At 41.8% G+C, this 15,118-nt stretch overlaps 3 protein-coding genes across 3 annotated transcripts in view; 1 reads left to right on the forward strand and 2 right to left on the reverse strand.

The window, feature by feature from the left end:
* Positions 1-6,775, reverse strand: part of LOC119895909 (E3 ubiquitin-protein ligase RNF43) — an 85,499-nt gene extending 78,724 nt beyond the window's left edge. The window contains 1 exon segment of the mRNA XM_038709322.1: positions 5,242-6,775. Within this exon segment, the coding sequence (XP_038565250.1) occupies positions 5,242-5,463 (222 nt within the window). The 5' untranslated portion in view covers positions 5,464-6,775.
* Positions 6,776-7,320: 545 nt separating this feature from the next.
* hsf5 (heat shock transcription factor family member 5) lies at positions 7,321-11,451 on the reverse strand. Its single transcript, XM_038709092.1, has 7 exons — positions 10,676-11,451; positions 9,798-10,290; positions 9,243-9,566; positions 8,900-8,985; positions 8,390-8,767; positions 8,065-8,181; positions 7,321-7,960 (listed from the first exon to the last, which is right to left on the reverse strand). Exons 2-6 carry the CDS (start codon positions 10,279-10,281, stop codon positions 8,065-8,067), a joined length of 1,389 nt encoding a protein of 462 aa, XP_038565020.1. The 5' UTR covers positions 10,282-10,290; positions 10,676-11,451; the 3' UTR covers positions 7,321-7,960.
* Positions 11,452-11,854: 403 nt separating this feature from the next.
* Positions 11,855-14,224, forward strand: supt4h1 (SPT4 homolog, DSIF elongation factor subunit). The gene is made up of 5 exons (XM_038709094.1): positions 11,855-12,039; positions 12,484-12,590; positions 12,665-12,720; positions 13,118-13,171; positions 13,323-14,224. The coding sequence occupies exons 1-5, from the start codon at positions 11,971-11,973 to the stop codon at positions 13,388-13,390; spliced, it is 354 nt and encodes a 117-aa protein (XP_038565022.1). The 5' UTR covers positions 11,855-11,970; the 3' UTR covers positions 13,391-14,224.
* Positions 14,225-15,118: the final 894 nt, after the last annotated feature.

Genomic DNA, 15,118 nt, shown 5'->3' on the forward strand with positions numbered 1-15,118 from the left:
GTTGAGGACAGGTGCTTCACTTGACCTGCACTGCCAGGACAAATTCAGAAAGGTCACACAAGATACCCATCCCCACTGGGAATGCAAAAATGCCAAGGTATTCCCGACTGTTTAACCCTGGACATTTGACATAATTGAATTCCACCGACCCTGAAAGCACCCTGGCCCTGTGTCAGATATGGTGCCATCGTAGGAAAATGAGTGCATGAATATGTGAGTGCGTGCATGTGGTCTTTTGTAGTCAGCAGTGACTCACTCCTCTCCATTGTAATGGATGCGTGGCCACATAATGGCACAACTTAAAAGAGCAGCGTACATTTGCTACTCATTCAGTGCCCTGGTGGTTTCCTCAGAGGGACAGACAATAAAAGCGCTCCAAAAGAAGAGTGAGACAAACCCTGTATCCATTAACATTTCATTTAAGGGCATGTTTATGTGTGTATGCTCGTGTGTGCCATTTCAAGTTTTTCCACCACTCTGTCTGAGATCAACGAACTGTGTGAATGTGAAAGCACACACACACACACACACACACACTCACATAGTGTAGGAGGACAAGCTGTCACTTTAATGTGAGATTTGGTAATAGTGTTTGTTTCAACTCTCATGTTCGTTTTTTTCCCTCTTCTGTCCTCTCCAACTCACTCCGTCTGTGGGCTGGTTCAAAGATAGGCCCAGTAGTAATGCCTTTATCATTCTGTATTGTGTGTGTGCTTAGTGTGTGTGTTTGTGCCACATGGGTGTGCTACCAAAAAAAGTGAAATTAAATATGTTACTCTTTTGCACAAATGTAAGCGGGATTGACTGGATGAGTGAAACAGTGACAGGGGCAGAGTGTATGCTCAAGTAGCAGACACTTCCTCTTGTTATTTGCATGAGGAGAGCTATGAAAAGGAGAAAAGAATGTGTTGTATAACATTCAGGAATTCCAGACCTGGTCTAATGACTTAAAAAGAAGGGGGCCGGCAGGATTAAGAGATTTGCCATGTTTCCCCTACCTGCCTCTCCCTTCTTCCCGGTGCCCTGAGAAACATCTCAACAGCCATCTCTTGTGGAAGAGGGTGGATAGGACAGCCCTAGCCCGTGCTTCCTGTGCTGCAGGCTGCAGCTTTGTCAGATCCCTGCTCAGGAGAAACCATTAGTCCAGAGCTTTTCTGATAGGTTGGACACACGTGGGGGTCTGTTCAAGGCAAGAGCCAGAGGCAACATGGAACTGTAGTCTCAGATCACTAGAGGAAGGGAGATGATAGAAAAGCAATAGCAAGCAAGCTGAACTGATGACCATATGGAAATATGAAAGACAAACACGTCTTGACAGCAGATCTGGCCACATAAAGGAATGTGAATAATCTCTGTATCAAAAGCGCTGAGCATGTTTCTTATGTTATATGCTGGCTTTAAAGTTGACATTTGTCCCGGAATGGCTTTCCTTCCTAGCAGTTAATCACAGAAAAGTCAGCGTTCTTTTTAACAGGCACTGTGGCAGAGCAGGGGGAAATTGTGAGCTTATAGCGATTTCATTTATACCTTTATATTTCTGCCAGTGTCGCCGAGGGGCAGATGGGACGGATGGGGACGTGATTCTCCTGCTGTTTATGTTAAGGTCTCATATGGTGTCCATACCAGAGGACAGGGTAGAGCATTGCATGCCAGACATGAGCGCCATGAATGTGAACTGAGGCTTGCTGCAAAATTCAGAGCACTCCTCTTCCACCCTGCTGCTTTTCTCACTGTCGCCGTATTGTAGACTTAAGAATTTGACTTCAGTGAGTGAATCTGCATGGCAAATATGCGGGTTCATACCTGGGAGGTTGTTCCAGATGCATTAGCATGCAAATAGTTTTTTTTACTGTCAAGATATACCTTTCAACATTGTAACTCATCCACACCCCTGTTGCTACATTTATCAGATGTTCCAAACACATCATGGATTAGGAGCATGCACCTGCACACAATTCAGGAAAGCTTTCAAAAAAATAGAGATGTATTTTTAGAAATGTTATATATATTTGTGTTATGCCACATATACAAAGAAAAACTATCCACAGCAGCACCTCCAGCAATGTAAAGCAGTGAGGAGCCCTGAGGAGCCCTGGCCAGGCTGTTATCTCATCCAGGGAGATAGGAAGTATGGACAGGAAATCTAGAGGGAGGGGGAGGAGAGGGCCCATATGGGAAGTGCAGTGTAAACAGTCTCCTTTTTTAATCATCCCAGCTCACGTTCGGAACTGGACTCACTTTGATGTTCTCCCTCAGCGCCCCCTCCGCCCTCCCATCCCTCGTTCCCAAACGGCCGTTCTGAGGGCCAGCCAGGGAAATATGCAGATAGCGGCCTCGGACAGTCGAGGGCTCAGGGAGAGATGAAGAGGCATTCAGTACCTTGTGGGTCACTGAGAAGGGAGAGGAAAGAATGTCAAGTGGTGCAGCGTTAACTGGTGTTCAGTCAATTGCCTCGCCTGCCTTAATTATAGCTGATGTATTTAAGGGAGCTCTCAAAAGGTCAATTCAACATTTCAAAGCATAAAGACCCAATAATACAGCGTGAGGAAGAAAAGAAAGTCAAGATGGCTTTAAGCAAAATTAGGTGGAGCTTTTAAGTCCTTAAATTGGGCACAATGCCCGGTGGAGGATAAACTCCAACTCAGTCTCCCAACTGACAGCTGACAATCCTCTTAGGTTCAAAGTCATCCCACAAGCCTTTGCACTTCTCTTCTGGTCACAATACAAGCTTCATTTTGGAAAGCGGGAGAGAGTCAAAATTCCTCCGCACTTGTATTTGTCCAAATGCTGGCCAGACCCCAGCCGCTGTTCCAATGAACGTGTTCATTCAGAGGACAGGGCATCCTTCCAGGGAGATCACAGTTTAATAGATCAGAGGGAGGTACGTACAAAAAGCAAAGTCTTATGACTTAAATACACTGAAGGAAGCTGGGAACTTCTTCTATAGCAAGTACTCTCTTGAGTTTGTTCCTTACACATGTTAGCAAACATAACCAAAACAGGATGTGATGATTTATGAAATAAATAACTCCAGTGCTACCTCTACACAATGTGCTATTGCCAAAAGGCCACAATAGGACAGACACAAAACCAGTGCCGTTTTTAAATAAAATTTTAGTTCGGGACTCTTGATGTATTCACAGGCGGATATCAAGTTTCGTATAAGACTTACATCAACCAATTTGGCTGTGTGATCATGATCATACATTACGTCTGACCAGTTTTAACACAGAGGACAGAGAGTGCAATCTAAGATGGAAAAGGGACAAAGACAGAGTGAGGCAGAGAACCTATCTGTGGAACTCGACCCTGCTTTCCGGCCTTACACATCCACTAGAAGAGAAGAACATAAAGCGGGACCGTAAAGCAGCCTGCAGAGGCAGTGAGGACCTGTCGGAACAGGCCTAAGCTTTAACAAAGAGTATCCTGCAGCTTAACACCACCTCTGTGCACTGTGGGAACAGCCTGGGAAGAGAGAGGCTGACAAATCTATACCTTCTTGGACAGAACCACAATTAATGTCCGACTTAGGGAAACAAGAAAATAGCCAGCAAATAGAAAAAATAAGAGCAAGGATCTTATCAGCAGAGTATTAAGCTGTCGCCATTCTGTCTTCTACAATCTTGATGTCTGTCACCCATGTGTTACCTTAATAAGTACGGCGCCCTAACATGTACAGTGTGTTGCTGAAGCTCTTTGTTGAGACCCAGTGACAGGGGGTTTATATATTTTCATGTATTTATACTCTACAGCACATTTGCATTTTGGCCCATTGAACACTGCGAAAAGGTTTTATTTGGGGGGGGGGGGGGGGGGGGGCTGGAAATCCCAGAAAGCTGGAAACATCTTTGATCTCAACTGCACTGTGATATGCATCCATAACATGTTTTCAACATCCCACACAGACACATAAAAAGCCAAATCGGTTTGAACTGCAGAGGAAAACAGCAATGGCTTTCCACCGCGCTTAATACTGGGCTTTCTCCACAGACAAGCCATGTAAATCCTTATCAGTTATAGCAAACTGCAGCATCTGGCTCGCCATTCACAAAACCTCCCATGCCTGGTGAGTGAGTAGAGGCAAGATCCTACAGTGCCTCATGTCTGTCGTCCCGTTTCTTTGGAGACGGCAAATAAAACGACACAGGCAGGCTTTATGGCCCGGGAACCCTAATCCACTTCTGAGTCCTAAATATGCACACTGAATAGAGCACATATTTTACATCTGCAGGGTAACTGAATGCTTTTTTCTAAACGGTGAAAAAAACAAAAAACATGTTTGCTTGAATTAGATTGCATGGGCCTAAACATGATTGATGATGATGACGAGTAAAAATAGATTGAAAACGAACTAACCTTAATAACACCTGTATGTCATCGCTATTGTTAAAGGAATTTAGATATTGTGTCATCACTTGCTGAGTGCTGAGTGGGAAGTGTGGTGTTGTGAGCAGCTTTTACACAGATGCAGTGTAACCCCTGGTCACAACAGTATTTTGATGGCGTATAGCAACAAGTACAGGTGTTAACATCATCTTAGTTTATCAGAAGGGTCTTCTGAAAACTAATTTTTACATGGACCCCTTCTAATCTGTGAGGTTTTGAATGCTGAACGATTACTTTCCAGTTAGCATAGTCCAATAGTGATGGTAGTAGAGATTAGTCCAGTGGATCTTTTAAAGGGGTCCCACAGCATGACACCAGCTGTTTGTCAGTATTTTTCAACACTGTAGGCCTACTGTGTGAGAACATTTAATTTAGTAATCCAGATCTAAACTCTGAGCCTCTAACTAATCTGTCCATTTGAACAAATAGAACAGAAGAACATATACAATAAAATTAAATGGGAGTGTTTATCAGAGAAACAGGCTAAAGTAAATGTCTATGAAGACACAACGGAGGCCAAGTTGTGAGTCTGTCCTTCAAATACAACACATGGGTTGAGGGCCAAATATTCCCACTTATCCACATTGCTTGCGTGTCTAGGAGCAAGGTATTAAATTCCAAACAGCTTTGAGTCCGCTATTCACTTCGCCTGTAGAAACTTTGGGCCCCGGAAACAGCTGAACAACATCTCAGACAACAGGTGTCCGCACTCTTGTAACCCTGTCCAGTGAAAACCTGAGAGAATCCCTATTTTGTAATATAGGCTATGCTTGGGGGTAAATGATAAGTGAGAATGGAAAGGTGGAAAGGCTTGGTGCGATCACACAATGTGGATACTCTTTTATGACACCTTACCTGCATTAGTTTTCCCTCCGCGTAGCCGGCACTTCCTCCCACGAACACCCCCTCCAGAGTGATGGGTTTCCCCGTCGGCTCGTGATTCAGCAATGCCACCTTGATGACCGCTCGGAGGGCCGGCCGCTCGGACTCCAGGCCCGGTTGGCCCAGCACCACCTGCAGGGCCGCCATGAGCAGCCACGGCCAGAGCCCGGCCAGGCGCCGCTGGGGGACGGTCATGGCCTCGGCTGTAGCGGCGGTGCCCAGCCGCACATGGTGGACTTCAAAGCAGGGAAGCACCGCCGATAGACAAAACGGAGAAACAATGTATAGGCTATATTTATATCTATTTATACGTCCCAGGCTCGACGACTACTGCGAAACAGATACAAACTTTTAAAGCTGGGGGACTGCCATCATAACTCATGCGTGAATGTCCTAAAACTTTAATTCAAAACCAGAGTTAATATTCAAGCTCGGTACAGAAACGCACATCACTTAGTGCCCGCGTGGAGCAAAGTGTCTCTTTACAGAAAACTGCATCTTCCGAGATAAAAAGAAGCTTGAATGAACTTTTATCCAGTGTCTTTAATGTGGGTGGCGAAACACTGTACGCTCAAATGCACCATGAAGACACGCTGTGTTGTGTTAGAGCTTGAAGTGTGCATTGGTTTCCAACAGCGCGGTCTTCACGAGATAAACAACAAATGTCCTCATTTGTGACGAGTCTGCGTTTTAGTTGAACTGCTGTGTCCTCTCACGGGAGGGCAGGTCCCGGCAACAGTGAATCGATCTTCATCCGTGTCCGAACTACTATCGATATTACAGTGTACATCAGTCACTGTAGCTTACATTCACATTTTGCGAGTTGACAAACAGCGTCAACAGACAGCAAATCCTGTGGGCGCCACATTTTCTGGATAAATCCACAAAAAACGCAGGAGAGCGACAACTTGAACTTCAAAGGCTGGTTTACAGGTTGCCGCCGGAAAGTTATAAAGCATGCTGACAGATAATGCAGTGCCAACAAGTTGGGTAATATATATATCTTTTTTTTTTACAACCGAGGAGTTGCGAAAAATAATCCTCTGAGACGTGGTTATAATCAGTAGGCTTCACCGCTTTATGTAATTATTAACTAAAGCAAACGGGCCGTTGCCTCACTTCACATATAACTCACACTGGGTCCGAACCAAAGCGACTCCTGTAACAGACCCATCAACTGATTTTCTACAGTCGGTCTTCATTTAAACCTACTAGCTGTAAGAAAAAAAAATCATGCATTCCCCTGAGTTCAGTGACTCCGCTGCTCTGTGAAATTAGATACGATCCTCCTGAGAACACAGAAGGAAAATGAATCGTTTATCAAAATCATCAACGATTAGAGTAGAAACGCATCACAAAGTACGGGGTAAAAGTGGTCCAAACTCCATCTGATCTCCATTTAAAGTTGATAAAGTGGCGAGACACCGTGTACAGTTCTGACACCGTCCCAAAAGTCTACCTCCCAGACTGTCTCTCGCTCCCCTGGGATCTCATTGACGGTCTCTACCTGCTCGCTGTCCCGCTGCCTTCTCGTGCCGCCGGAAATTGGGATTTTGAAGAAACCCTGCACACAAACGACCGGATGGGTTATGAGTACGGTTGGTTTTTGTCACCTGGCTTTTTTTAGACGGAGGAGAGAGCGTGCAAACAAATGGTGTTACATGTGCTTTAAGTTATTAATATAACGCCACAATCGAACTGCAAAATAAAAATTACATCAGCTACATGCTATTATTTTACGCAATTTGATGTAAAATTGCAGACTTTGATAATGAACAGCTATCAAATATTTCTGTTTTACAAGCTGCGTTTTCAACTCCAAAACACTTAAATGTTACAGAATTAAAAATAGTTTTGGAAATAACGTTGACGGAGCTTCCGAGTAGCACTTGAATGCCTCATTGGAGGTTGAGGGCGGAGCAGCGGCAGAGGAGCACCGCGGATCAAAAACGAGTGAGTGGCTCCCTCTAGTGTGCAAAGTCCTACAGAACCAGCAGACACGTTCAGTAGGAAACAGTGAAACACACATAAACATAGGAAACCATCCGGCTGCATTGTCGAAAATATATTTAATTTTAATGATAATGCTTCTACACATGCGCATTTAAAAACATGTCAGTTACACGTTTTAAAAAAAACACTGCACATTTGAAGGGATGCAGTGAAAAATAAAAAGGTGGGGAAATGCAATCACCACTTGGTCACCATCACAAAGCAATCAATCACTATTAGATTAAATAATCATATTTTTATACAATAATATAACATTTTCTCCCCCAATTGAGTAGTTTTTTACAACTTGTCAAAAAATGTGCACATTAAAATGGGGAGAGGCTGAGTACAGACTTACACTTGCAAATCTGTATAAAGCATACTTTAAATTACAGTTCTTAAAAACATCACAAATTGGTAAAAACTTGCATTACAATTTTTAAAAATGTACTGTGGTACAAGTAATATATCTGTTACTTAAATTAATATATATTAGTTTTTAGTCACTAACAATAAGGAAAGCAACCACTATGAGAATGCACAAGAATGTACAACATTTAACTACTTTTGCCATTTGAAAATTAAATTAGAACAAAGCAACAAAGTTTTTCACAACAAAGAATCGTTAAAGTGGAGCATGAAGTCTGGTGCTATAGTGAGAACTCCCTGTCACATGCCAATAAAATCAACAAGATGACATCTAAAATAAGAAATATAACCAACTGTCAGTAAACGTGTTGCAGTGATGACTTATCAGCATAAATTCAAATTTGAGCCAGTGAGTGTGCTCTCTAAAGGTCTTACCTAAACATTAGGTGTACTTCCTGTGCAGCTGCTGTTGTAAGCCTGACTGGTATCCCTGAGAGTGTCGCTAACCTCCACACCTATGACCTCAGTGTCCTTTGCATCATCACTGGTAACCTTGCCAGGGCACAGAGGAAACCACAGCATATAATGTACAGGTCTTCTGCCCTACTCTAATACATATACATAGCCTATCAAATCTAAAAACAAAGTTCTTCTTGCAAACTGCTGGACAGACCTCACCCAGCCTTTCCTGACAGAGTTTCTTGCCTATAGAAATGATAAGGGTAAATACCTTCAGGAAATCTGCAATGTAGAGGCTTACCTCAAATATGGCATCTTCAGGCATTTGCTCAGATACTGACACCACATATTCCTCCTTCTGTTCGCATGTGACTAGATTAGCATTGTCTGACACAGCCATTATAATGGGTCCACACAAAGGGTTTGCTTTCACGGTGCTGGCAGGGTTGTCATACAACATGGCGTTACAGGTGTTGGAGGACGGCACTGACACGGGGCCAGGCTTCTCTGGGGTTGTAACCCTAACCAGGAAGCTATTGGACGGAGTTTGCATCACCTCATCTGCTATCTGGAAAATTCTCTCCAAGTTAATGTCACATTTTTTCACCTCCTGGATTTCCTTATTCTGTAAGTCCTGATTGTTGTCCCCATGGCACAACATATTCACGGGGTAGCTTGGCTAAACAGTGAAATAATAACACACGTTTTAGACACAGTATATGTTAGAATCTTCCTAACCAACCAATCACACATTTGTTGTGAACAGTGTCACTGATTAAACGACAAAGTGAATAGACTCCAATTCACCTACCTGGTAATAACTGTGGGGAGAGTAAGTCTGAAGGCCACTACCTGTCATATGTGCTGCCACAAGGTTCGAATGGTAGCACTGGCAAGCTTCAAGAAGGACAAAAGATCATATTTCAGATTATAAAATACAGAGTTTTGGTGTGGGCTCCAACTGGAGTTTAAACCTGTTTTTTTTGCATTCATATTTAATAAATTATATTTATTCAACATACAGATCCTTACTAGTGCATTTTAGTACATAAGTACTTTCCCCTGTGTCATTAACAATTTACCTAAAGTGATGTAACAACTGTGGTTTATAACTTGTTCAACCCATATTCCTAAACCGGTGAACTGATGCTCACCTGGGGAAAAGTAGCCAGGCTGATATTGTGCATTAGGAGGATCAAAACTGGTGAAATTTGGACTTGCATGGTTCGCACGGGCCAGTAAACCCTGGTAATTCTGCACCGCATTGGAGCTTGAGGCTACTCCAGTGTAGTGGTGGCTTAAAGATACTGGTATCCCTTTGTCTGCACCAAAGACAGTAGGAGAATAAGCGGCACCATGGCCCCTTATCAGGTATTGTGGTGGGACAGGGGTTCCATTGTGCGCCGTTGTGGCCTGGTCTTTATTTGGATAGTAAGGATGAGTTGACTCCTGATGTGTGGGGCTAAGTGAAGAGCGGCCTGCAGAAACAGGAAAAGGCAAAGTGTGACAACAACCTGTCAGACAGTGATAACTGAAATTTAAAGAACTGGACTGTGGGAGTAAAATGGCAATCTGCAGTTAGGTTCAGATGAAGTGATTTTACTACTAATTTAGTAGGATTATTCACCATACCACTACAGGGACACTTGTGTGACTATTACTATCCACTATCTAAAGACAGCCATGAGTTGTCATGCTGTGACACTTGCCTCTTTTAACATTTTTCTCTCTGCCATCATCACCCCCACTGAATCGCTGGCATCGGCTCGGGCGCCGACAGTTGATGTTTAGGCCAGCTTGCAGCTTCGCCTTATTGTCCACAGTAAGTCTCCTCAGACTAGCAACAAGTTCGGGGCGGTCCCGCTTGAAGTTTGGGTTGTGAAAATGGTGATGCGCCCCACTGGCGTGCTGGTTGTCTTTAATAGCCGGCTCTGCTTTCCTGAAGCCGTACAGGTTGAGCTGACGGACAAAACTTGAGAAGTTGGTCGTTTTGAAGGCGTCCGCGTTGTCCAACGTGGCGGTGTTGTGGGACAGGATCTGTCTCTCGAAGAGATGTTGATCAATGATGACGACCTCGCCGAAGTTGTCCCAGCAGATGGCTTTGTTGGCCGGGTTGTTCACCAAGCGCCACAGCTTGGCAGGGAAGTTATTAGGGTTTATGCTGACAGGGAGTGAACTTTCCTCAGCATCCATGGTTTTTGTCTGTGGAAAAAGGAAACAGAAACGTTAACGTATCAGGCCAACTGTCAAAAGGTTAACGTTAGCTAACTAACGTCAAGCTATATAATACCACTCTTAGTAGCAGTTAAAACGTAACGTACAGTTGCGAATAACGTTAACTAGGATCAGATACTTTTTTGATCTTAATTAGGAGCGATTAATGAAAAAAAAGATAAACCCCATAAAGTTATACTCTCAATTTATAACACATTTGAAATTAACCCAGCACTAATCTAAAAACGTCTAATGTTAATAATAGTTTTGACCATAGACTGTATATAAAAAGGTTTTGACTAAAAGAAAAACAGTATCGTAAATTGCTACCTTACTGGAAGTCAGCCAATAAGAAACACCTTGATAAAGTTACCTGCTTCTCCAAAGTTGGCCCCTCCTGTTTTCAGAACCGTTGGAAGTTCCCGAACCGTTGGAGCTGTTGGCGTTCAAACGTTTCGTCTGACATTGATTCTGGTGCCAACTGCCAGGGTTCCACAGTACCCTCCAGCTAGAGAGGAGAGTTTATGACCTGCTCGGGTTTGTGTGTGGCCTATTTGATCAGGACAAACCTGTGCTCGAAAACATTCAACTCCATAGCAAGCTACAACCATTTAAAATACTCCACAAGTTCAAAATGTTTGAATGAATGTTACTTAGGAGAGAATTAAAAGTTATCATTAGTGTCCCTTTCAGAGGTTTATGTTATTAATAACTCACATTAAATCATTGGCTACTGTGATTACTGATGCAGTAAATGGCTGGTTTTAGGGGCATTTTCATCTATAACATCTTTTTCTTTTTTTTTGCAATTCTGTATGTATCTGAATTTTATTTAAATCTGTAAAGTAATAACAATAGCTGTCAAGTAATAGGAGCAACATTTCACTCTAACATGTAGTAGCCTATAAGTACCATAACATTACAATTACAGGAGTAAATATGGCAATCCGATTTAACATTTATTCATTAAAACTTAGGCCTACCAGTCGCTATTTAAAAGCTATCAATATCGATTCCCGGTTAACTAGTAACGTTTTTTTTTTTTGTTTCTAGTAACTATTGACTAGTAAATTTCTAGTTTAATTGAAATAATAAACCAGTTAAAATATACAAAATGGTGACTTGGTTGAAGTGACAATAATATTAATATTATATAATATTACTATTATTAATAAAAAAATAAATAAGAAATAAGAAAATGTAAGTTCATAATACATTTGTCAAAAAAAAGCAGTGATATTTGAAATTTTGTAGATGTGTTCATAATTAAATGGTATTGGAGTTGAAATAACACATTATAGTTAAAAGTAATGATTAATATGGATGTCAGAGGGAAACCTTTTGTGTGTGGATGAAATAAAAAGGGCTCTGGTTGGAGATGATCATCATTTCAACAGATATCTAGAGGAAGTCCGTGAGAATACAGGATCATAAAGTGTAGGGAGTCAAAATGCTCAAATGTACTTTAGCAGAGATGATTATTTTATATGATGAGAGATAAATATTTTTTTTTTATACAGGCTCACAGCGGGGACGCCTCTGTGTTGGTCCTCTACAAGGTCCACACAGACGGTGACGTATTTCCCCAGCGACTGGAAAATACTCCAAACATTAATCGTGTTGATATTTCGTTATTGTAGTTGTATTTTCTCTGAAGAGCTTAACATAATGGCTTTGGAAACGGTCCCCAAAGACCTTCGCCATTTGCGAGCGTGTCTTCTTTGTTCTTTAGTAAAGGTAAACTGAAGTGAGAGAAAGAAACGCTGAAGCTAGCTAGCTGCTAACGTATAGCTTTCCTGCGCAGTATTTTGCTTGTATCTCACACACGAACTAAAACTTAAAGTAATGCTATCATGATGAATTTTATTTACTGAATACCAGCGATAGACGGATGAACTGTTTCTACAGTCGTTTACAGTAAGGCACTTAATCTTAGTAGGTTCGTCTTCTCACAAGTCACGTTTGAGGGAAACTCAAAGAAATACCGTCAACGCAAAAACACAAATAACGATATGTTTTCACGTTAGTTGATTAGTTGACCCTGATTATAAGTAGTCTTGGTACACCCAAGTAAAGCATTTAAGAACCAACCCTGTCTGTTGGTATCGGAAGTAGTTTGCGTCTTAGCCTACTTTAAATGTCTTCTCCCCTCTCTTCCTCCTCCTTCTTCTTCTTCTTTAGACTATTGACCAGTTTGAATACGACGGCTGTGACAACTGTGAGTCCTACCTTCAGATGAAGGGGAACCGAGAGATGGTTTATGAGTGCACAAGTTCCTCGTTTGATGGGTAAGCATCGATTTTAGTATTGATTATTCAAAAACTTTCACCTGTGTTTATGAATACTGTCTCTGTGTCTGCAGTGTAATAGCCATGATGAGTCCTGAGGACAGTTGGGTAGCTAAATGGCAGAGGATAGGTAAGGGTGTATGCCTATACTTAAATCTGCATTAATGTGTTTTATTAAGTTGTTGCAGCTGAGATATAAATAGTTGCCAACTTAACACATCCAGCAGACACAAAGCAACATTATCATCCTATTAGAGTCGTGTTTTGGGCAACCAGGCACATATCTTGTTCTTAAGTGCCACATGTACCACTTTCTTTGCCAGCCGGTCTGTTATTCATTGATTTATTATTATTTATTGGGATGCGAGGTTGTTTGCGGTTGTTGCTGGAAACTGTGTTGATGAGAGTGGGGAAATAGAACCACACACAACTTCACATGTGGTAATTTGTTCATTTAAAAAAAAAAAATCATTTTCAATTAGTTATTTTTGTGTCATAAAATGTGTATTGTTTGTTCGATCCTACAGGCAACTTCAAGCCAGGTGTATATGCAGTGTCAGTGACAGGCAGACTGCCTCCAGGTACACTATATCAAACCACTGCCTCAATATGTAGCAAAACACACACGCATAAAGCAAATGTCTTGGCTTTTTCTTGATTGGAATCCCTTCCTTACTGAGTATTACATTCACTTTACTTGCCTGCTGTTTACATGGTTCTCCTTTTCTGAAGGTGTGGTGAGAGAGTTGAAAAGCAGAGGAGTGATCTACAAATCCAGAGATACAGCAGTGAAGACATAAACGTGACTGCTTTCAGTGGTTAGCCACACCAGACCGGCATCATACCACAGCACCAGCTCCAGGAAGAAGCGACAACAGTGGGACTAAATTTTGTCATGTCTGTGATGTTTTTGTTGTGATTAGAAATATTAGCAAGAGTGCTTATAGGGCATGTTTTTTTTTTATTTCTTTGAATAATTGAGAAAAAAATAAAAGCTCTTTTTATAAGAAATGAGTAAAATAAAATCAGTTGATTTTACATGCGTACGCTGCAAACACCATTAGATTTACTGATTCATGGACAGGAATGTGCACCAAGGAGGACTGCAAGTCTGCATCTTCTCATTCCAAGCAATCTGTGACTCTTAAAGAAGTATGTTATTCAGTAGACTGGTAACACTGCACAGATATGTTCTTAGGTGTCCCAGTGCCAAAGATCACACAAAATCGCACAAAATCAAAAGTAACAATCAGTATCTGGTGGGGTCCGGTGGAGGTGTGATCACATGTGGTCTGACTCTGCCTGGATGATCAGCTGTACAGTAAACGCATTGCTATTTATTGCCCTGGCAACCTCGGCAGTCCTCATGCCTCCTTGCAGGATGCCAAAGACACGTTCACACAGATGAGCAGGGACCCTGGGCATCTTTCTCTTGGTGTTTTTTCAGAGTCAGAAGAACGGTCTTTTTAGTGTTCCAAGTTTTTATTACTGTGACCTTAATTGCCTACCGCTGTATGCTGTTAGGGTCTTAATGACTATTCCACATGTTCATTGATTTGTTTTTTTTTATGGTTCATTGAACAAGCATGGAAAAACATTGTTTAAACCCTTTACAATAAAGATCTGTAAAGTCATTTGCATTTTTTCAGTCATTCACGTTCACCTCAGGATGAATTGTAATAAGTTTGGCCATCCATTAACTTTTCAATCATCCGGTGTCCCAGTGTCCACTGAACCAAGAGTACTTTACTACTGTCTGTTTGAAACACCAGAGAGGAGGAACTACACAGACTATCACTTCTGGGTTGAGGTAAATGAAACGTCCCTGTACTTAATAATTTGGGTCACAAGATGGTGCTATTTACAGAATACCGAAATTACATGCATTACCAAACATTGCCAGCAGGGGGAACCGTAAGCCAAAGTATCAGTGGTGTAAAACTCACTGCATTTACACACTTACTGTCTGCCAGATCGCTTCTCCAGTTATATTATAGGTGCTTTCCAGTTTCAGTCACTACTGTAGCTACTGTTGCATTGCCAACACCTGTAATAACATCTCAGGTTTGTATGTTGTCATCCTGTGCTGCTGTGTGTATCAGGTACTGTTCAGCTGTGGCACTATTGTTGCCTTATGTTACTGTCTAAGAAGAAAGCGTATTTGTTTATTGCCAGAGGGTCTAGGCTTTGTCTTAATTTCACTGTAACCTGATGGATCGGGGTCATGCAAACTGAGGACTCTTTAATTCTTTGTAAATGAGCACAGTAAGCTCTCACTATTGTCTAATTTAGAGGAGGGTGTCATTGCAATGCTACCTGGTGCTGATATTTTGTTGCAAAGGCATGGTTAGTGAAACTGCTCTCTGAAAAAAAACAACAACTGAGGTTATGGTTTAGTGTAGTGACACAGATGGTTTTATCCATCATAGTACTGCCAGGTCACAACTGACACATTATATAATACACACACCTTAAATTTAAATCAATTCAAAGGGCTACCTTTCGACTTCTAGATAAGAGTGATGAGA

Source organism: Micropterus salmoides, unplaced genomic scaffold (assembly GCF_014851395.1).
Source record: "Micropterus salmoides isolate LMB-PRFRI ecotype aquatic unplaced genomic scaffold, ASM1485139v1 Ms_hic_scaffold_9, whole genome shotgun sequence".
NCBI classification, from domain to species: Eukaryota; Metazoa; Chordata; class Actinopteri; order Centrarchiformes; family Centrarchidae; genus Micropterus; species Micropterus salmoides.

Excerpts from the sequence above, each read along its gene's own strand:
- hsf5 (XM_038709092.1), bottom strand. The coding sequence starts at position 10,281 with ATGGATGCTGAGGAAAGTTCACTCCCTGTCAGCATAAACCCTAATAAC. Across the intron at positions 9,567-9,797 it reads AGAGAAAAATGTTAAAAGAG|GCCGCTCTTCACTTAGCCCC; the intron begins GCAAGTGTCACA and ends CTGTTTCTGCAG. Across the intron at positions 8,768-8,899 it reads CTCCCCACAGTTATTACCAG|CCAAGCTACCCCGTGAATAT; the intron begins GTAGGTGAATTG and ends TTCACTGTTTAG.
- supt4h1 (XM_038709094.1), top strand. The coding sequence starts at position 11,971 with ATGGCTTTGGAAACGGTCCCCAAAGACCTTCGCCATTTGCGAGCGTGT. Across the intron at positions 12,040-12,483 it reads TTCTTTGTTCTTTAGTAAAG|ACTATTGACCAGTTTGAATA; the intron begins GTAAACTGAAGT and ends CTTCTTCTTTAG. Across the intron at positions 13,172-13,322 it reads GACAGGCAGACTGCCTCCAG|GTGTGGTGAGAGAGTTGAAA; the intron begins GTACACTATATC and ends CCTTTTCTGAAG.